The sequence below is a fragment of the Haematobia irritans genome, chromosome 2, assembly GCF_050003625.1.
Source record: "Haematobia irritans isolate KBUSLIRL chromosome 2, ASM5000362v1, whole genome shotgun sequence".
NCBI classification, from domain to species: Eukaryota; Metazoa; Arthropoda; class Insecta; order Diptera; family Muscidae; genus Haematobia; species Haematobia irritans.
In genome coordinates, this window is record NC_134398.1 from 13,937,828 (window position 1) to 13,960,583 (window position 22,756).

Sequence of the window (22,756 nt, forward strand, 5' to 3'; positions counted from 1 at the left end):
TGGAAATTAAAGGTGGTCCAGTGCGCGTCATCGAGGGCTCAAAAATCAAAACTCCTGTTTTCGATGGCTCAACGTCATTTGATGTCTTCAAATTCCAATTCGAAATGGTTGCTTGTAGAAATTTGTGGAATGACGATGATAAAGCAATTGAACTTCTATTGGCATTAAAGGGCAATGCTGCTGATGTGATACAAAGCATTCCCGCTGCTTCTAGAAATAACTATAATGAAGTAATAGCGGCACTTCAACGCAAGTATGGTGGAGAGCACAAGCAGGACATCTTCAGAATGGAATTGAGAGGAAGAATCCAGAAATCGAATGAAACCCTACAAGATTTCGCAACAGAAGTTGAGCGGCTAGTGCTTTTGACATACCCAGGTGAGAGTCATCCTCTTGTGGACCGCATCAAGATTGAAACCTTCGTCAATGGAATTCGAGACCCAGATATAAAATGTGCAACATATGCGTCACAAAAGGCTACATTCGCTGAAACAGTAACATTCGCACTTGCACAGGAGACTGCGAGATTGCTAGCGCGGCCTCAAATTCACAAAGTACGTAAAGTAGAGACAGAGTGTGATGAATCAAAGTCCGTTATTGAGTCGATGAAAGAGGCCATGAAGCAGGCAATGCAAGAAATGAAGCAAGAGGCAAATAAATCCCGGATCAAATGCTATAACTGTGATAAGCCGGGACATCTAGCTCGAGAATGCAAAGCACGACGCAAACGGTCAAGGTCCACATCACCATCTCCATTAAACAATAGCCATAAGAAGGTGACCCCACAGTCAAGTGAGTCATCTTTAAACTAAATCGAGCTAGTTCAGCGGGGCAAGAGCTGGCTCCCACAGACGATGGCCCCACCATCTCCATAGCAATAGTTCAACAGAAAAATAACAATTTAACTATTGCGGGTGTTATTAATGGCGACAAGCGTACTTTGACGTTGGATACTGGTGCATCAAAGTCTATCATTAGATCTGATTTAGTAAAAGGAAAAGTTACACCACTGATTGGAGTCAAGCTACGCACGGCTACAGGGGAACCCGCAACCGTATATGGAAAGGTCACCGTAAAATTAACTATTGCTAACAAATCCGTTACTTATGATTTCATTGTGGCCGATATTGTAGACGAAGTTATAATTGGAGCGGATTTCATGATTGCTTTTGGCCTCAATCTGGATATGAAGCGTCGTGTAATGACATGGTGCGATGCCGAAATAACGGTAAACGTGGGATACGACGAGAATACACCTGTCAGACGTTTGACAACGAGCCAGTCAGAGTCTATACCACCGAATGCCGAAGCAATTATATGGGTTCCTATGAATGGAGATTGTGAAGTCGGCCAATTGTGGGTTGTTGAACCAGCAGAAAACAAAAGCAACAACATCTTGATAGCAAATGCCCTGGTAACAACGAACGAAGAGAGACTAATACCAGTTCGTGTCTTGAACTTGTCTGACAATCACGAGCAAATTGTAAAATTTTCTGACATTGGCAAATGTACACCAGCCGAGGCAATAGTCAATTTGGAAGGCAACTCATCAAAGACACATGGAGCAGTGAGAAAACATCTAGAAGCGTATGTCGAGGCTTGGACACGTCATCTATCGCCGTCAGAGAGAAATAAAGCCAAGCAATTGTTGTGGAAAAACGCCTGTGCTTTTGCTTCTGAAAAGGGAAATCAAGGAAGAACATCTGTAGTGAAACATGAAATTAAAACCGCAGAAGAAAAGCCCATAAAACAGGCACCACGAAGTGTTCCCCTGGCAAAAAGAGACGAAGTTCAAAAGCTCATAAAGGAAATGGCGGAGAGTGGAGTGATCGAGCCATCATCAAGTCCTTGGTGTTCCCCAGTTGTGCTGGTCAAAAAGAAAGATGGAAGTACCCGATTCTGCGTGGACTACAGAAAACTGAATGATGTCACCAAAAAGGACAGTTATCCGCTTCCACGCATTGATGACACGTTGGACACACTAGCCGGAACAACATGGTTTTCTACGCTTGATTTGCAGAGTGGATATTGGCAAGTAGAGATCGCCGAGAAAGACAAGGAAAAGACGGCTTATGGCGTTAATGGCGGTCTCTGGCAATTCAATGTAATGCCGTTCGGGCTCTGCAACGCTCCGGCTACCTTCGAAAGATTGATGGAGCGGGTACTGAAGGGGTTGCACTGGAAGTCGTGCTTGATATACTTGGACGACATCATAGTGATGGGCAAAACATTTGACGAGCACCTTAAGAACTTGAAAGACGTTATCCAGCAATTGTCAGCCGCTGGTCTACGCCTTAACGCAAAGAAATGCTCCCTTTTCCAGCGGGAAGTTAAATACCTGGGTCATCATGTGACTGCAGAGGGCATATCCACCGATGAAGACAAAATCCAAGCTGTCAGAGATTGGCCACGACCCCGAAATCTACACGAATTAAGAAGTTTCCTTGGGTTATGTACATATTACCGACGATTCGTCCCAAACTTCGCCAGCATCGCCGCTAGTCTCCATAAATTGACGCAAAAAGGTCAGAAGTTCCAGTGGAGCGACGAACAGGAGGATTCATTCCAACATTTAAAAGAACTTTTATGTTCAGCTCCTGTTCTAGCGTATCCTATTCCGGGCGAAAAATTTGTTTTGGATACAGATGCTAGCGCGCATGGTATTGGAGGTGTGCTATCCCAACAGATAGACGGCAAGGAGAAGGTCATCGGATATTTCAGCCGAACGTTGTCCAAGCCCGAAAAGAACTACTGTGTAACGCGACGAGAGCTGCTAGCCGTCATAGAGAGTGTAAAACATTATCATAAATATTTGTATGGACAACACTTCTTGCTCAGGACTGATCACTCAGCTCTACGATGGTTGCTCCAATTCAAGAATCCGGAAGCTCAACTGGCACGTTGGATCGAGAGGCTCCAAAGCTATGATTTCAGTATCGAGCATAGAAAAGGTGGAAAACACGGTAACGCTGACGCCTTGTCACGTCGACCTTGCAGTATAGAATGCAAGCACTGCTCGAAAGCTGAACACAAGGAGGAGATTGTTGATATTCGGCTGTTACACGTCGAATCTGGAGTGGACTGGCCAACAGAACAGCGTAAAGATCCCATTTTGATCAAAATTATTTTGGCAAAGGAAGAGAACAAGAAGCCCAGTAAGAAAGACATCGCAGCCGAAAGTCCACTTATGAAATCATACTGGGCTCAATGGGATAGTTTAGTTCTAGTCAATGGATCCCTGCAACGTAAATGGGAAAGCGAAGATGGCAAGAGCAGCCGAAATTTGATCATCGTTCCAGATTCCAAAATAAGAGATGTTTTGGCGGAGTTCCATAATGGTCCCAGTGGAGGTCATCTGGGAATAACCAAAACCGCCGAGAAAGTGAAGCAACGATTCTACTGGGTTGGATGCCAGAAATCAATTGCTGAATGGGTAGCCAATTGCGAGAAGTGCATGAAGGCGAAAGGTCCAACAAGGAAAAGTCGAGGTCCTATGCAAGAATATAGACCAGGAGCCCCGTTTGAAAGAATAGCAATGGACGTGGCAGGCCCTTTCCCAGTAAGTGATTCTGGGAACCGTTATGTCCTTGTGGTCATGGATTACTTCAGCAAATGGCCGGAGGTGTATGCAATTCCAAACCAAGAAGCAAAAACGATTGTGGATGTTGTCAACAAAAACTGGATATGTCGCTACGGTGTGCCGTCCGAGATTCACTCAGACCAGGGAAGAAATTTTGAATCGGCCATATTCAAAGAGATGTGTGAATCCCTTGGTATCAAGAAAACGAGGACTACACCATTACATCCACAATCCGATGGCATGGTAGAAAGGTTTAATCGCACTCTGGAGGAACATCTTCGAAAAGTAGTGGACAACGGCCAGAGGGACTGGGACGAGCATATACCAAAGTTTTTGCTGTCGTATAGATCTGCCATTCATGATTCCACCTCTCGAACACCGGCCAATGTTCTATTCGGAACTGAGTTGAAGTTGCCTGGTGATCTGATATTCGGTGCTAAACCTAATGAGCTCGCCATGGAAGAAAACAGAAACGACATCCCAAACACTTTCGGTGAAGTTCACGAATCAGTGCGCAACAAAATAAAAATGGTCAGCAACAGAATGAAGGCGAGATACGATCGTGCTGTAAATACTGAAGGCTTCCAAGAAGAAGAATTGGTTCTGCTATTTAACCCGCAACGAAAGAAAGGATTGTGTCCTAAACTGCAAACACAGTGGGAAGGCCCATACAAAGTCATCAAGAAGATCAATGATGTTGTATACCGGATTCAGAAGGACGACAGCCCTAGATCAAAGATGAAAGTTGTACATCTGGAACGATTGGCTCCTTGCGGAACAGGTTCTGTGCCTGTTCGGGACGAACAGGCTTAAGCGGGAGGCAGTGTTACGAATTTGATAATTATAGACATAAGTTTATTTAAATTAGTTTCCGTTAATTTAAAATTTCAAATTGTAACGATAAAATTTCGCTATCACTTGTTGGAATCATCTATTCATTTTCTAGTATTTTCCTGAATTTCTTTTATGTTCTTTTGTTTGCTTACCGAAATGTTAGATCTTACTCTCTCATAGAATAGCAACCCCTTTGCTTTGTTATTCTGCATTCTCATTTCATCTCATTGTCTATTGTCATTGTTGTTGTAGTAATGCGAGCATATATCTATGTGAGTGTGTATGTGTTTGGCAGCCACCAGACGAATAACTTAATGGTCGTAGATCCTTCTAGCATTGTCTAAGAATGTTCTGGCGTTGCCAGAATATTGTAGAGTTACCAGAATGTTCTCGTATTGCCACACCGTCATATATAAAAGCGCTCGCATGCTGCTAACGAGTCAGTCTTAATTAAAGCGTCAAACGAATAACTTCAGTGTGAACGAATTGTAAAGTGTGAAGTCATAGTAAATAAATTGTAGATTGTCGTTATTTAAAAGAACTGTGTTTTAATTGTCGGGTAATTAAAAACGCCTAAATATAAAAACGTAACAATATATATAGCTCCCATATAAACCGATCCCCAGATTTTACCTCCGGAGCCTCTTGGAGGAGCAAACTTCATCCTACCCGATTGAAATTTGGTACGTGGTGTTAGTATATGGTCTCTAACAACCATGCAAAAACTGGTCCATATCGGTCCATAATTATATATAGCTCCCATATAAACCGATCCCCAGATTTGACCTCCGGAGCCTCTTGTAGGGGCAAAATTCATCCGATCCGTTTAAAATTACCTGATGTATCTGATGTTAGTATACGGTCTCTAACAAGCATGCAAAAATTTGTCCATATCGGTCCATAATTATATATAGCTCCCATATAAACCGATCCCCAGATTTGAACTCTGGAGCCTCTTGGAGGAGCAAAAGTCATCCGATGCGGTTGAAATTTGGTACATTTCGTTAGTATATGGCCTCTAACAGCCATGTAAAAATTGTCAAATTTTATTACTATAGAAAGTTTTGTCAAAATTTCATTTCTATAGAAAGTTTTGTAAAAAGTTTATTTCTATAGCAATGTTTGTCAACATTTTATTTCCATAGAAAATTTTGTCAACATTTTATTTCTATAGAAAATTTTGTAAAAAATTTATTTCTGTAGAAAATTTTGTCAACATTTTATTTCTATAGACAATTTTGTCAACATTTTATTTCTATAGAACATTTTGTCAACATTTTATTTCTATAGAAAATTTTGTCAACATTTTATTTCTATAGAAAATTTTGTCAAAATTTTATTGCTATAGAAAATTTTGTCAACATTTTACTTCCATAGAAAATTTTGTCAACATTTTATTTCTATAGAATATTTTGTCAAGTTTTTATTTCTATAGAAAATTTTGTCAAAATTTTATTTCTATAGAAAAATTTGTCAAACTAAATTATATACGTATTTAATCGGCCTTTTTTTTTGTTTAATATATACCCCTTATGGACTAACTTACAATTTAGAAGACAGTGTTAAAAAGTTTTACGATACCTTGCCATCGGCAAGTGTTATCGCAACCCAAGTAATTCGATTGTGGATGACAGCCTTTAGTAGAAGTTCCTACGCAATCCATGGTGGAGGGTACATAAGATTCGGCCTGGCCGAACTTACGGCCGTATATACTTGTTTTAATTTTATATCTATACAAAATGTTGGTCAAAACTTTATTTCTATAGAAAATTTTATCAAAATTTTATTTCTACACCCTCAAGAAAAATCGCTTAGGTAACATATACCCAAAACACATTTTGCTTCAAGCATATATATTTTCAGGATTGGTCCAAACAAAATATTGTTTGTATTTTGTTCAAACATATTATGTTTCACCTTAACATACACTGGTTGTAAAAAATTTTAATGAAATTTTCTTTGTGTGGATATATTTTTAAGGCGCCAATTGGTTACTTCCATTATTTTACTTGCAGTATACTCTCTAGGTCTCTCCTTATAAACACATATATGTTTATAGGCTATTTCCAAATATATATTTTTTTATTTTTATTTTTTATTTTATTTTGTGTTAAAAAATTTGAGTTCCAAACATATAATTTTTACACCCAAACATATGACATACAGTCTTTTTCGTCCGTGTATAGAAAATTGTGTCAAAATTGTATTTCTATTGAAAATTTTTTTCTGTAGAAAATTTTGTCAAAATGGATGAACGACTTTTTTATCACATACGAGTAGTATTGCATTTTATGTTAATTTTATGAGGTATGAATTTTCGATTTTAGTTTATGTTTTTTTTAAATTTTAATTTTATCTTAGTGGCAGTTTGAAGACTTGTAATAAAAAAATATATCTCTGGATTTTATTTCGTTATATATAGTCTCTAATAACCATGCAAAAATTGGTCCATATCGGTCCATAATCATTTATAGCCCCTATATAAACACATCCCCGATTTGGTTTTGGAGCCTCTTGGAGGAGCAAATTCCCTCCGATTTAGTTTAGATTTGGTACCAAACCTCTGCAACAACAAGCAATTATTTCAAGCACACGCCACACAATTCGATTAGTAACTTCATTGTCCATTTCTCAAACGAGTAATATATAAGCCTTGCAAGTTGTGAAACAGAACAAATGGAACCCAATAAAACAAGTACCAAACAATGTTCTGAAGTATTCGAATGTAATCGGAATTCCAATTAGTTTTATAATTTCCATTGTTGTGTAGATCATAGACAATAGATTCATATAGATGTCCCATGGGTGTCAAACTAAGTTTGACAGTTCCGAAGATTAAGAATAAACGAAGAAAATCAAGAGAATTGAGAGATTTTTGGTACTCTTTTCAACACAACAGGGTGTTCTGTAATAAAAAACTCCTCATAAAAAATTAATTGTGAATGGACAACGAATACAAAAGAATCTCTCTTAACGAAAAAAAACAAAACGAAATGTCAGAAAATTAATTTTTGGAACTGACACATTTTTTTTAAAGAGAAGAGTGGGACATCTATGTATTTCTATTGTCTATGGTGTAGATGAAGTTTTTTGGTTCTCTCAATTACTCGTATAAGAGTATGCTACACGCACACACTCCATTTCTATTTTGTTTGTTGTTGGCACCATAGACAATAGATTCATATAGATGTCCCATGGGTGTCAAACTAAGTTTGACAGTTCCGAAGATTAAGAATAAACGAAGAAAATCAAGAGAATTGAGAGATTTTTGGTACTCTTTTCAACACAACAGGGTGTTCTGTAATAAAAAACTCCTCATAAAAAATTAATTGTGAATGGACAACGAATACAAAAGAATCTCTCTTAACGAAAAAAAAACAAAACGAAATGTCAGAAAATTAATTTTTGGAACTGACACATTTTTTTTAAAGAGAAGAGTGGGACATCTATGTATTTCTATTGTCTATGGTGTAGATGAAGTTTTTTGGTTCTCTCAATTACTCGTATAAGAGTATGCTACACGCACACACTCCATTTCTATTTTGTTTGTTGTTGGCACATACAATAATTATTGTATGTCCCTGAGCGCTCAGAGCCTGCATTCACTGACTTCTGCCAATCAACTGATCGACGATTGTGTTTATTTTTCGGTTGATAGTTACTTCGTGTCGCATACGAAGTTTCGTCTTTGCTAAAGCAAAATATTCTATCTTCACTAAAAATGTTATGTTTTACTCGTATCGTGACGATTACAAGAGAACCAAAATATTGAAAAGAACTGTACAACGATTCCTTTTGAATGTGATGTCTCTGCAATGCTTGACACTGTAATCGCTTTACAGTGTTTTAGGGTTTCCATATGGATAATTTTCAAAAGAGAACTTTCGCTTTAAAAAAAAAAGATAACATTTTAACTAAAAACGAGTTTACAATAAAAAATTTCTTTATTAAATAATTAATAATTTTATTGATGTTAAAATTAAAATAATAATAGTTTCTAACGATAGCAACAACGAAATAAATATATAATAAAACAATAAAAAACAAAAAGAATCACATTTTCTTAAAAAATAAACAAAATAAATTGACGACGACAACGTATTGTCGTATTTACGTCGTACGTTCAATTACATCTATTTCTAATTTTTACGCCGTACGTCGAAACGTCGCAATTGTATTCCGGCCTTTAATTTGTCAACAGATTTAACCCAGTAAACAATTAGTGGCGAACTATTGTGGCGAATTCCTACTAAATAAATAAAGTTCCATCAATCTAGGATTTTTTTGAAATAGAGTACATAAAGAGCACTGTTGGACATAAAAATACGGCACCAAAAAAAGAGAGTGAACAAAAAGAAGAACACAAAAAGAGAACATGTTCTCTTTAAAAGAGATGTAATGGACAGCCTACAGTGTTTCTGTTCTATTCATTTATCAAAGTATTCGTGGAGTGTATTGCCTTCACTAGAACATCGATTACTTCGAATATGCTTGTGCAATGTGCCTTTGTTTGGTACATTGTACTAGTATATGGCCGCTAACAACCATGCCTACCTAGGTCGATATCGGTCTATAGTTATATATAACCCTCAGATGAACCGATCCCCAATCACACAAAATCTGGTCCATATCGTTTCATAATTGTATATAGCCCCCATATAAATCGACCCCCACATTTCAATTCTTGCTCTCTAATTATCACGCTAAAGTTCGTACCGATTCGTAATTATTTGTGAAATTTCCTATATATAGCGGTGAAGAACTGTGTTATATACGTATTTAATCTGCCTTTTTTGTTTAATATATACCACGTATGGACTAATTTACAATTTAGAAGACGATGTCAAGTAATTCGATTGTGGATGACAGTCTTTCGTAGAAGTTTCTACGCAATCCATGGTGGAGGGAACATAAGATTCGGCCTGGCTGAACTTACGGTCGTATATACTTGTTGATTTTGTTTTTTTTTGTTGTTAGTTTTCAATTCATTCCATTTTTGTCCATTCATTGCATGGGATCGAAGCACTGTGTGTGGGTGTCCACTTCTGGGAGTTTTCGCTGTATATCTCCCGATTTAGACTCATGTGATCACAGCTTGTCGCCGATTACAAGAGACGAGTTTCCATAGTTTTATTATTAAGAGGGCTTGCCGCATCAGATATTGCTGGAACCTAACATGTATGTAAATAACAATCACATTGTGTAAATTTTCTAATACAATGCCAAGCATAAATTTGTAAAGGCTATATTAATTAATGTCAATCATTCACATTGATTAAATAAACACGCCTAAGTCCATCGATCAGTTTTTTTTTGTCATTTGATTTATTTTATTCATATATTCAAGGAAATATGAATACTTTTGCATGGGCGAATTATTTAATTTATTAATATAATTTATTAAAATAGACCGTGTGTGTAGCGAGATATCTTTTACAATTTATAACATCACGTACTTAATTTCGTACTGATGAGAGTTTCTTGGTACCAAATAAAATGTTCTCCATCAAGAAGGCTTTGGAAATCAAATCTGGGGATAGGTTTATATGGGGCCCATATATATAATTATGGACGATATGGAGAAAGAGGAAATTTTTGCCGACACTAAATCTGCTATAATTCACCATAAAAGCAACAGCATGGGCAAATAATCGCAAGTACATACACGCACTCACACCAAATATAAACTCTTCATTGCACACACAGTCTAATTTGCAATGCTAATGATTTTGAACTAATAAATAAATGTTATTAGTTCAATACGGAAATGGTTAATGTCTCATTTGTAACGAACTAATACGGAGGTGCTGTATTATTGTAGGATTTCAAAATTTAATTTTAAAATAATGTATACTACTAAAAAATTAGAACCCGAAGCAAAGTTTGGAGATTTTATTTTTAAATTGGAATTGAAAGAATTGAGCGAATCTACTTTGGAATACGCGCGTAAAGAGCTTCATGAAACTCCGGAAAATATTGAAAAAGGCACACAAGAATTAAGACGTCTGTTAAAAGGTTAATATTCTAGTGTATTTAGTGCTTGGCTGTTTCTTAAAAGGTGCATCTTTTTCAAATATTTGCAGAAGAAAAAAATTTAAGCGTTCCTTTGGATAACGATGATTGGTTACTTGGTTTCCTGAGGTTGTATCAATTTCGTCCAAAAGACGCTTTTGAAAAGGTAAAGTAGTGCCAAAGATTCCATATCTTTTTAATTATATCTGTCTTTTTATAAAAAAAAAACATTAAAATTAGGACATACGAACAGGGGTCTTGTCAATTTCGTCCAAAAAACGTTTTTGGAAAGGTAAAGTGGTGCCAAAGAGTCCAGATCTTTTTAATTATATCTGTTTTTTTTTTATAAAAAAGCATTAAAAATAAGACATATGAACAAGGGTTTCAATTATATCACTTATAGAAACAAAGTAAGAAATAACTTAAGTCGGGCAGAGCGGATGCCCTAAACTAAGCCTACACCACTGATACGGAATACAAAAATTAATTGTATCAATTAATTTTTTAATAGGAACAATTAATGTTTTAATTGACTTTGGTGATTGATACTATCATTTCTATGATTGAAGACATTTCAATTAAAAATTTCATGATTAAACACAAAAATAATAATCGATAAATTCGAACTTTCGATACGGTGACGTATACACTTTTCTCTCGGTGTAGAAGTTATTAAATTTGGGGTAGATTTATTTAATTTCTTTTATACAACAAATGACCAGTTTCTCATCCTCCAATAAATACTTTACCGGAGGATAAACTACCCGTTAGTAAATATTTTGTACACCGAAAAAATATCACCAAAATTTTTCCAATTAACATATTAATTGAATTTTTAAAAAAACATTCAATTAAAAATTTAATTGGTTCAAATTTTTTATACCCACCACCATAGGATGGGGGTATATTAACTTTGTCATTCCGTTTGTAACACATCGAAATATTGCTCTAAGACCCCATAAAGTATATATATTCTGGGTCGTGGTGAAATTCTGAGTCGATCTGAGCATGTCCGTCCGTCCGTCTGTTGAAATCACGCTAACTTCCGAACGAAACAAGCTATCGACTTGAAACTTGGCACAAGTAGTTGTTATTGATGTATGTCAGATGGTATTGCAAATGGGCCATATCGGTCCACTTTTACGTATAGCCCCCATATAAACGGACTCCCAAATTTGGCTTGGGATTACCCTAAGAGAAGCAAATTTCATCCGATCCGGCTGAAATTTGGTACATGGTGTTAGTATATGGTCTCTAATAACCATTGGTGCATATCGGTCTATAGTTATATATAGCCGATCCCCAATCACACAAAAATTGGTCCATATCGGTTCATAATCATGGTTGCCACTCGAGCCAAAAATAATCTACTAAAATTTTATTTCTATAGAAATTTTTTTCAAAATTTTATTTCTATAGAAATTTTTTTCAAAATTTTATTTCTATAGAAAATTTTGTCAAAATTTTATTCCTATAGAAAATTTTGTTAAAATTTTATTCGGTTCATAATCATGGTTGCCACTCGAGCCAAAAATAATCTACCAAATTTTTATTTTTATAGAAAATTTTGTCAAAATTTTATTTCTATAGAAAATTTTGCCAAAATTTTATTTCTATAGGAAATTTTTGTTAAAATTTTATTTCTATAGAACATTTTGCCAAAATTTTATTTCTATAGAAAATTTTGTCAAAATTTTATTTCTATACAAAATTTTCTCAAAATTTTATTTCTATACAAAATTTTCTCAAATATTAATTTCTATAGAAAATTTTGTCAAAAATTTAATTCTATAGAAAATTTTCTCAACATTTTATTTTGTCAAATTGTTATCTCTATAGAACATTTTGTCAAAAATTTAATTCTGTAGAAAATTTTCTCAAATTTTTATTTTTATAGAAAATTTTCTCAAAATTTTATTTCTATAGAAAATTTTGGTCAAGATTTTATTTCTATAGAAAATTTTCTGAAAATGTTATTTCTTTAGAAAAGTTTCTCAAAATTTTATTTCTTTAGAAAATTTTCTCAAAATTTTATTTCTATAGAAAATCTTCTCATATATTTATTTCCATAGAAAAGTTTCTCAAAATTTTATTTCTATAGAAAATTTTCTCAAAATTTTATTCCTATAGAAAATTTTCCCTGAACAGATTTCGAAAATTCCCTAAGTCCCCAACTCAACAATCCTCGATTTGGGGAAATACTGCGCCCAGAGAAGGAATATGATCACCCCAAACATGTTTAAAGGGCAAAAAGTTATTTGTGGATGGCGATGATTGAACATGTCTGCCACAACCATGTTATTTTCTCGAAAATTATGTATCTGATTTCAGCGACCCTGTATATGTTTGACAAGAAAACAAATTTGTTGTGACAAAAATGTTCCATGTTCACGGTTCAAAAATAACATTTTGCTCTTAAAGCATGTTTGGAGGTGATCATGTTCCTCTCTCGGCGTGTGGCAAAACTTATTGAAGACAAAAAAATATTTTTTTCTGTGTATGGGATCAGCTGTTATAAAAAGGCATTGAGAACCGGTCCTAAACTAACCTAAGATTATTAAGAGCAAATTTTCTAGAATTAATGTTGTCGTTGAAGAATATTGCAACAAGAAGCTATCACTTTTTCTTCTTTATTTTTAGATTAAGACATACTATAAGTTTAGGAAGGAAAACAAAGACCTACTAAGCACTTGCGTTCCTAGTCGTTTGAAGACTGCTTTTGAATCGAGCAACGTTATACCATTACCGAAACGAGATCAATATGGCAGACGCATATTGCTAATACAATCAGGAAGTACGTATAATTCTATGAGTTGTTTATATCAAAATATTCAAAATAGGGATCAGTGCGTAAAACACAACCATAGCGGCAGTCGATCGGAAAAATATCCAAATGACAGTATTGAAGGTCTAAGCAATTAAACATTTCGGCTGCAGACCATGATCATTGTAACAGGACTCAGCACACATCAACCTCCCTACAATTCTACCGAATAATGGCCTCTAAAACCTCCGTATCTAAATCCTTTGGACTTTTGCGCCTAGTATCGATCCTCTCATCGACGGCACTTCATCGACAATGGTTCACTTCACTTCATCGACAATGGTTTCCGTTTGAATTTTTCGTGAACGTTTCAGTTTCATTTTGTTACCGTCCGTTCACGATTTCGGAACGTCATTTTTTCTATTAGTGTATATACTAATTATGAAAAAGTTTTAAAGCATTGATTCCATCTTTTAAAAAGTAATTTAAGTATTATATTTATTAGTTTTTATTACATTTAATAGAATAAATGCAATTAATTAATTTTAAACGTTACAAAAATAACACTAAAATATCTGTCCATTTCAGAGTACTGGGATCTCAAAAAACTTAAACGGGATGATTTTTTTAGAGCGGGCATTCTAGCACATGAGCTCTGTGCCATGGAGCCAGCAACCAAAATGCATGGTATCATTACTATATGCGATGTTGAGGGATTTAGTTTAGAGCATGCCATGAAAATGACTATAAAATATTTGAAACTGAATCTACAATGTAGTGAAGAAGGATCTTCATTCTCCGGTATATCATTGCATATACTCAATCAGCCATCTATTGCTAACAATCTATACAAAATGATTAGACCATTTATAAGTAAGGAAACAGATAATATAATACACTTTCATGGTTCCAATATGGAATCATTGCATAAATTTATAGCACCCGAATATTTGCCAGAACGTTATGGAGGTACTTTGAAATTGGATTTGAATTATGGACTGCAATTTTATGAAATTACTAAAATATTTGAAGATGATTTTGAAAGGCATCTACATGATGGGTATATTGATTAATGCAATTATATGTTGTAAACAATTAATATGTAAGGGTTGAAAATAAATTATTTATATAGAAAATTACAATAGGTCCACCCAAAGAAAAAATACTTTCCTCAGGAACGAAATTTTAGACAAACGAAATTCCCTCTTGATTTGATCTAATGATTTCTGTTTACTTTAATAGGAAAACATTTCGTTCCTCAGAAAAGAAAATTCTTCTTTCAGTGTATTGGATTTTTTTTCTTTAGTTTGTAATACTTTTTGGGACTGCTTATAGTTCGTAAATAAATAGTGTCTTTACTTTTCATATGTTTGGTTTAGTTTGAATTATAACGTAACGCCATTTCCAATGTCATTTGGGAAAATAATTAATGAAAATTCTAATGTAATATTTTTCTTTTCTAGAATATTATTTTTTTTCGTCTTAGTAAATAACGCTCCTAAAACAAATTTAACAAAAAGACATATTCCGGCATGCAGAAGCAATACACCAAGTGATCATGAGCTCTCTCTGTAGTACTCCGATCATGGTTGCCACTCGTGCCAAAAATAATCTACAAAAATTTGAAGAAAATTTTACTAAAACTCTAAAACAATTAAAAAAAATAGTTAAAGTTTTTGATTAAAATTTTGTCAAAATTTTATTTTTATAAAATTTGTTTCTATAGAAAATGTTTTCAAAATTTTATTTTTATAGAAAATTTTGCCAAACTTTAATTTCTATAGAAAATTTTGCCAAACTTTAATTTCTACAGAAAATTTTGTCAAAATTTTATTTCTATAGAACATTTTGTCAAATTTTTTCTATAGAACATTTTGTCAAAAGTGTTTTTCTATAGTAAATTTTTGTCAAAATTTTAGTTCTATAGAAAATGTTGTCAAAATTTTATTTCTATAGAACATTTTGTCAAATTTTTTTCTATAGAAAATTTTGTCAAAAGTTTTTTTTTCTATAGAAAATTTTTGTCAAAATTTTAGTTCTATAGAAAATGTTGTCAACATTTTATTTCTATAGAAAATGTTGTCAAAATTGTATCTCTATACATTTTGTCAACTTTTTTTATACCCACCACCATAGGATGGGGGGTATATTAACTTTGTCATTCCGTTTGTAACACATCGAAATATTGCTCTAAGACCCCATAAAGTATATATATTCTGGGTCGTAGTGAAATTCTGAGTCGATCTGAGCATGTCCGTCCGTCCGTCCGTCCGTCCGTCCGTCCGTCCGTCCGTCCGTCCGTCCGTCCGTCCGTCTGTTGAAATCACGCTAACTTCCGAACGAAACAAGCTATCGACTTGAAACTTGGCACAAGTAGTTGTTATTGATGTAGGTCGGATGGTATTGCAAATGGGCCATATCGGTCCACTTTTACGTATAGCCCCCATATAAACGGACCCCAAAATTTGGCTTGCGAGGCCTCTAAGAGAAGCAAATTTCATCCGATCCGGCTGAAATTTGGTACATGATGTTAGTATATGGTCTCTAACAACCATGCAAAAATTGGTCCACATCGGTCCATAATTATATATAGCCCCCATATAAACCGATCCCCCGATTTGGCTTGCGAGGCCCCTAAGAGAAGCAAATTTCATCCGATCCGGCTGAAATTTGGTACATGGTGTCAGTATATGGTCTCTAACAACCATGCAAAAATTGGTCCACATCGGTCCATAATTATATATAGCCCCCATATAAACCGATCCCCCGATTTGGCTTGCGAGGCCTCTAAGAGAAGCAAATTTCATCCGATCCGGCTGAAATTTGGTACGTGGTGTTAGTATATGGTCTCTAACAACCATGCAAACATTGGTCGACATCGGTCCATAATTATATATAGCCCCCATATAAACCGATCCCCCGATTTGGCTTGCGAGACCGCTAAGAGAAGCAAATTTCATCCGATCCGGCTGAAACTTTGTACGTGATGTTAGTATATAGTCTATAACAACCATGCAAAAATTGGTCCACATCGGTTCATAATTATATATAGCCCCCATATAAACCGATCACCAGATTTGATCTCCGGAACCTCTTGGAAGACCAAAATTCATCTGATGCAGTTGAAATTTGGTATGTGGTGTTAATATATGGCCTCAAACTCCTATGCAAAAATTGGTCGATATCGGTCCATAATTATATATAGGCCCCATATAAACCGATCCCCAGATTTGACCTCCAGAACCCCTTGGAAGAGCAAAATTCTTGCCATTCGGTTGAAATTTGGTACGTGATGTTAGTATATGGTATCCAACAACCATGTAGGAATTGGTTCCTATCAGTCCATAATTATATATAGCTCCCATATAAACCGATCCCCAAATTTGACCTCCGGTGCCTTTTGGAGAAGCAAAATTCATCCGATCTGCTTTAAATTTGGTACTTGGTGGTAGTATATGATATTTAACAACCATGCCAAAAGTGGTCCATATCAGTCCATAATCGTTTATAGCCCCATATAAACCGATCCCGAGATTTGGTTTTGGAACCTCTTGGAGGAGCAAATTTAATCCGAGTGAGTTGATTGTGCTAGTATATGGTCGTTAACAACCATGCCTAACTAGGTCCATATCGGTCTATAGTTATATATGGCCCTCAGATAAATCGATCCCCAATCACACAAAAATTGGTCCATATCAAGTTCATAATTGTATATAGCCCCCATATAAGCGACCCCCATATTTCAATTCTGGCTCTCTACGTACAAAAAGTTCATATCGATTCGTAATTATTTGTAGACTTAACTATACATAACTTTTTTGTCTAATATATACCATGTATGGACTAAATCACAGTCTTTCGTAGAAGTTTCTACGCAATCCATGGTGGTGGGTACATAAGATTCGGCCTGGCCGAACTTGCGGCCGTATGTACTTGTTTCTATAGAAAATCTTGTCAAAATTTGTTTTCTATTGAAATTTTTTTCAAAATTGTATTTCTATAGAAAATGTTGTCAACATTTTTTTATAGAAAATTTTGTCAAAATTTTATTACTCTAGATAATTTTGTCAAAATTTTATTACTCTAGATAATTTTGTCAAAATTTTATTTGTGTAGAAAATTTTGTCAACATTTCTTCTATAGAAAATTTTGTCAAAATTTGTTTTCTATAAGATTTTTTTTTCAAAATTTTATTACTCTAGAAAATTTTGTCAATATTTTATTACTCTAGAAAATTTTGTCAAAATTTTATTTCTATAGAAAATGTTGTCAAAATTTTATGTTTATAGAAAATTTTGTCAAAAATTAATTTCTATAGAAAATTTTGTCAAAATTTTATTTCTATAGAAAATGTTGTCAAAATTTTATGTTTATAGAAAATTTTGTCAAAAATTAATTTCTATAGAAAATGTTGTCAAAATTGTATCTCTATAGAACATTTTGTCAAATTTTTTTTTTCTATAGAAAATCTTGTCACAATTGGTTTTCTATAGAAAATTTTGTCAAAATTTAATTTCTGTAGAAAATGTTGTCAAAATTGTATCTCTATACATTTTGTCAACATTTTTTTCTATAGAAAATCTTGTCAAAATTTGTTTTCTATTGAAATTTTTTTCAAAATTTTATTTCTATAGAAAATGTTGTCAACATTTTTTTCTATAGAAAATTTTGTCAAAATTTTATTACTCTAGATAATTTTGTCAAAATTTTATCACTCTTTCTATAGAAAATCTTGTCACAATTGGTTTTCTATAGAAAATTTTGTCAAAATTTAATTTCTATAGAAAATGTTGTAAAATTTTTTTCTATAGAAAATGTTGTCAAAAGTTTTTTTTTATAGAAAATTTTTGTCAAAATTTTATTTCTATAGAAAATGTTGTCAAAATTTTATTTCTATAGAAAATGTTGTCAAAATTGTATCTCTATACATTTTGTCAACATTTTTTCTATAGAAAATCTTGTCAAAATTTGTTTTCTATTGAAATTTTTTTCAAAATTTTATTTCTATAGAAAATGTTGTCAACATTTTTTTCTATAGAAAATTTTGTCAAAATTTTATTACTCTAGATAATTTTGTCAAAAATTTTATTTGTATAGAAAATTTTGTCAACATTTTTTCTATAGAAAATTGTGTCAAAATTTGTTTTCTATAAGTTTTTTTTTCAAAATTTTATTACTCTAGAAAATTTTGTCAAAATTTTATTTCTATAGAAAATGTTGTCAAAATTTTATTTTTATAGAAAATTTTGTCAAAATTTAATTTCTATAGAAAATGTTGTCAAAATTTTATTTCTATAGAAAATGTTGTCAAAATTGTATCTCTATAGAACATTTTGTCAAAATTTTTTTTCTATAGAAAATTTTGTCAAAATTTGTTTTCTATAGAAAATTTTTTCAAAATTTTATTTCTATAGAAAATGTTGTCAAATTGTGTCTATATAGAACATTTTATTACTCTAGATAATTTTGTCAAAATTTTATTTTTATAGAAAATTTTGTCAACATTTTTTCTATAGATAATGTTGTCAATATTTGTTTTCTATAAAATTTTGTCAATATTTTATTACTCTAAAAAATTTTGTCAAAATTTTATTTCTATAGAAAATGTTGTCAAAATATTATTTCTATAGTACATTTGGTCAAAATTTAATTTCTATAGAAAATGTTTTCAAAATTTTAGTTTTACAGAAAATTTTGCCAAACTTTAATTTCTATAGACAATTTTGCCAAACTTTAATTTCTATAGAAAATTTTGTCAATTTTTTTTTTTCTATAGAACATTTTGTCAAATTTTTTTCTATAGAAAATTTTGTCAAAAGTTTTTTTTTTCTATAAATTTTGCCAAACTTTAATTTCTATAGAAAATTTTGTCAAAATTTTATTTCTATAGAACATTTTGTCAAATTTTTTTCTATAGAAAATTTTGTCAAAAGTTTTTTTTTCTATAGAAAATTTTTGTCAAAATTTTAGTTCTATAGAAAATGTTGTCAAAATTGTATCTCTATAGAACATTTTGTCAAATTTTTTTTCTATAGAAAATCTTGTCACAATTGGTTTTCTATAGAAAATTTTGTCAAAATTTAATTGCTATAGAAAATGTTGTCAAATTTTTTTCTATAGAAAATGTTGTCAAAAGTTTTGTTTTCTATAGAAAATTTTTGTCAAAATTTTAGTTCTATAGAAAATGTTGTCAAAATTTTATTTCTATAGAAAATGTTGTCAAAATTTTATCTCTATACATTTTGTCAAAATTTTTTTCTATAGAAAATCTTGTCAAAATTTGTTTTCTATTGAAATTTTTTCAAAATTTTATTTCTATAGAAAATGTTGTCAACATTTTTTTCCATAGAAAATTTTGTCAAAATTTTATTACTCTAGATAATTTTGTCAAAACTTTATTACTCTAGATAATTTTGTCAAAATTTTATTACTCTAGATAATTTTGTCAACATTTTTTCTATAGAAAATCTTGTCAAAATTTGTTTTCTATTGAATTTTTTTTCAAAATTTTATTTCTATAGAAAATGTTGTCAACATTTTTTTCTATAGAAAATTTTTTCAAAATTTTATTACTCTAGAAAATTTTGTCAATATTTTATTACTCTAGAAAATTTTGTCAAAATTTTATTTCTATAGAAAATATTGTCAAAATTTTATTTTTATAGAAAATTTTGTCAAAATTTAATTTCTATAGAAAATGTTGTCAACATTTTATTTCTATAGGAAATGTTGTCAAAATTGTATCTCTATAGAACATTTTGTCAATTTTTTTTTCTATAGAAAATCTTGTCAAAATTTGTTTTCTATAGAAAATTTTTTCAAAATTTTATATCTATAGAAAATGTTGTCAATATTTGTTTTCTACAAAATTTTGTCAATATTTTATTACTCTAAAAAATTTTGTCAAAATTTTATTTCTATAGAAAATGTTGTCAAAATATTATTTCTATAGTATATTTTGTCAAAATTTAATTTCTATAGAAAATGTTTTCAAAATTTTAGTTTTACAGAAAATTTTGTCAAAATTTTATTTCTATAGAAAATGTTGTCAAAACTGTATCTCTATGGAACATTTTGTCAACATTTTTTTTCTATAGAAAATCTTGTCAAAATTTGTTTTCTATAGAACATTTTTTTTTCAAAATTTAATTTCTATCAACAAATTATCAGAATAAATTTAGGCAGTTCATTAAACTCAACAATGAACCACACTTGAAACTTCCGAAAAAAGGTTTTACATGATAGCCGGCTTATGCGGAAATAAATTCGTAAAAAAATCTTTAGAAATAAAATTTTCATTCGTTTTGTTTTGTTATTGTTGGTTTTGTTCTTTAATCATTGTTGTTGTTTTTGATTTCAGCTTAAAACCATGCATTGACTAAACTACAAGTGTAGCTTAACCAACAGAGGAAAATAATGTTTGTCAAATTCATTTGGGCAAAGCCCTATAGACTGCAAGATGGTTGGATGGACGCACGTTTCGGAATTACCACATTCCTCATCAGCATCCTCTACTTGCAGCAAAACTATCAACGTATTATCAGAATAAATTCAGGCAGTTCATTAAACCCAACAATGAACCACATATGAACCTTCCGAAAAAAGGTTTTACATGATAGCCGGCTTATGCCGAAATAAATTCGTACAAACATATCTCTTTTTCTTTGCCACCGTCATATGTTTGTACGAATTTATTAAATTTTATTATTTTTTTTAAATTTTATTACTCTAGATAATTTTTAGAAATATTATTTCTATAGAAAATTTTACCCAAATCTTATTTCTATTGAACTTTTTACCGAAACCTTATTTTTATAGAAAAAAAAATATTTCTCTAGAAAATTTTGTCAAAATTCTATATAAAAATTGAAGTACATCGTAGTTGGAGAGGTATATTTGCAAAATCTACCAAAATATCAAGAATTCTATCAAACAGTAAAAAATCTACCATTTTTGATAGATTTCTATCAATTGTGGCAAGCGTGACTCCGATACATATATGCTCCGATTTCCTTATGGAATCATCAATATTAGCAGATAAGAAAGCTTAAGAGATCCCATAAGAGGCAAGTGTTCGTCTACCGCCTATCGCAGTGGTTGTGTTTAAACTCATAGTCGATGTTGCAAAATAGGTGGAGGGACAATTTTTAAAATCCATGGCAAATATTGTTTTGCATTTCATAAGCGATATAGACGAATATGCATTACACATTAATTATGCATTAAAAAAATATTCATTTTCTTTCCCTTTGTAATTGTATATAACATGCATGTTTTACAAAAGTGTACTAAATCAATGTTGCCTTACAACTGAATGTTAATCGTTTTCGTTTTTCCGATATTTATATTTCGGTATTAGAATATTCAAATATTTTAAAATATTCGAAATTAGGAGCTACAGGAACGAAAAAGACTGTTTTTCCAAACTTTTTGGTGTTAAAATTATATGTTTCGAACTCAAATTTTTAGCACATTATTTTTAAGTGTATGCTTGCACTTTTCACCCAAAATTTTTCCAATTTAAAAGAAAGATATATATGGGAGCTATATCTAAATCTAAATCGATTTCAACCAAATTCGACACTCTTTACGACACTATCAATTGCACTTATTGTGCAAAATTTAAAGTAAATCAGACTGATATTCTGGCTTCTGGGGCCCTATTAGTAGATATCAGGTGAAAGATATAAATAGGTGCTATATCTAAAACTTAACCGATTTCTTCCACAGTCAATAGAGTTTTATTCTGACCCAAAATGCATACTTGTGCCAAATTTGAAGTCGATTGGACTTAAATTGCGACCTAGCCTTTGATTACAAAAATGTGTTCATAGACAGACAGACGAACGGACATGGCTAGATAGACTCTGAGGCCGACCCTGAACAATTTTGCCAAAGACACCATATGTCTATCGCGTCTCCTTCTGGGTGTTGCATACATATGCACTAACTTATAATACCACAGTGGGGCGCAGGGTATAAAAAGTGCTCGAAATTTTTTTAAATTGTAATTAAAAAATTATTTCAAACAATCCATTTTTAACGAAACTAAAAACACTAACCCCCATTTTCATGAAGCTCCGTTAGTGCTCCGTTAGCTAACGAATTTTTAAACCGCACTAGAGACGTATCTTTTATCTTGTCTATATATTCCATATGCCAGCTCAAATTTATTGAGTTGTACATTCAAGAATTAAATTTTTAATTGAATTAATTAAAAAATTAATTGAAATTTGATAATGAAATTAATTAGAATTTTAATCAGGTATTTTTTATGCCCAATTATTCCAATTAAAAAATTAATTGGATCAAGTAATTTGTGAAAAATTATATTTGGAATTGATTTTTTACTAAAAACGAAATTTTAGGTTTTGGATCATCTATGCAAAGTCTTTATCTGAAAACTCACAAATCTTGAGTTAGTACATTTTTGCGTAATTTCTACAATATTTTAATTTATTCAAGCTTATTTTTAATAAATATATAATTTTAATAAATTTAGTTTTCATTTTTTTAGAATATATTTACATAGTTAACGAAGTCCATAATCGAATGGTATAAAATTT

At 32.2% G+C, this 22,756-nt stretch overlaps 1 protein-coding gene across 1 annotated transcript; it reads left to right on the forward strand.

The window, feature by feature from the left end:
• The first annotated feature begins 10,131 nt into the window (after nucleotides 1-10,131).
• Nucleotides 10,132-14,332, forward strand: LOC142223531 (clavesin-1-like). Its single transcript, XM_075293414.1, has 4 exons — nucleotides 10,132-10,429; nucleotides 10,498-10,592; nucleotides 13,067-13,220; nucleotides 13,779-14,332. The coding sequence occupies exons 1-4, from the start codon at nucleotides 10,261-10,263 to the stop codon at nucleotides 14,261-14,263; spliced, it is 903 nt and encodes a 300-aa protein (XP_075149529.1). The 5' UTR covers nucleotides 10,132-10,260; the 3' UTR covers nucleotides 14,264-14,332.
• Nucleotides 14,333-22,756: the final 8,424 nt, after the last annotated feature.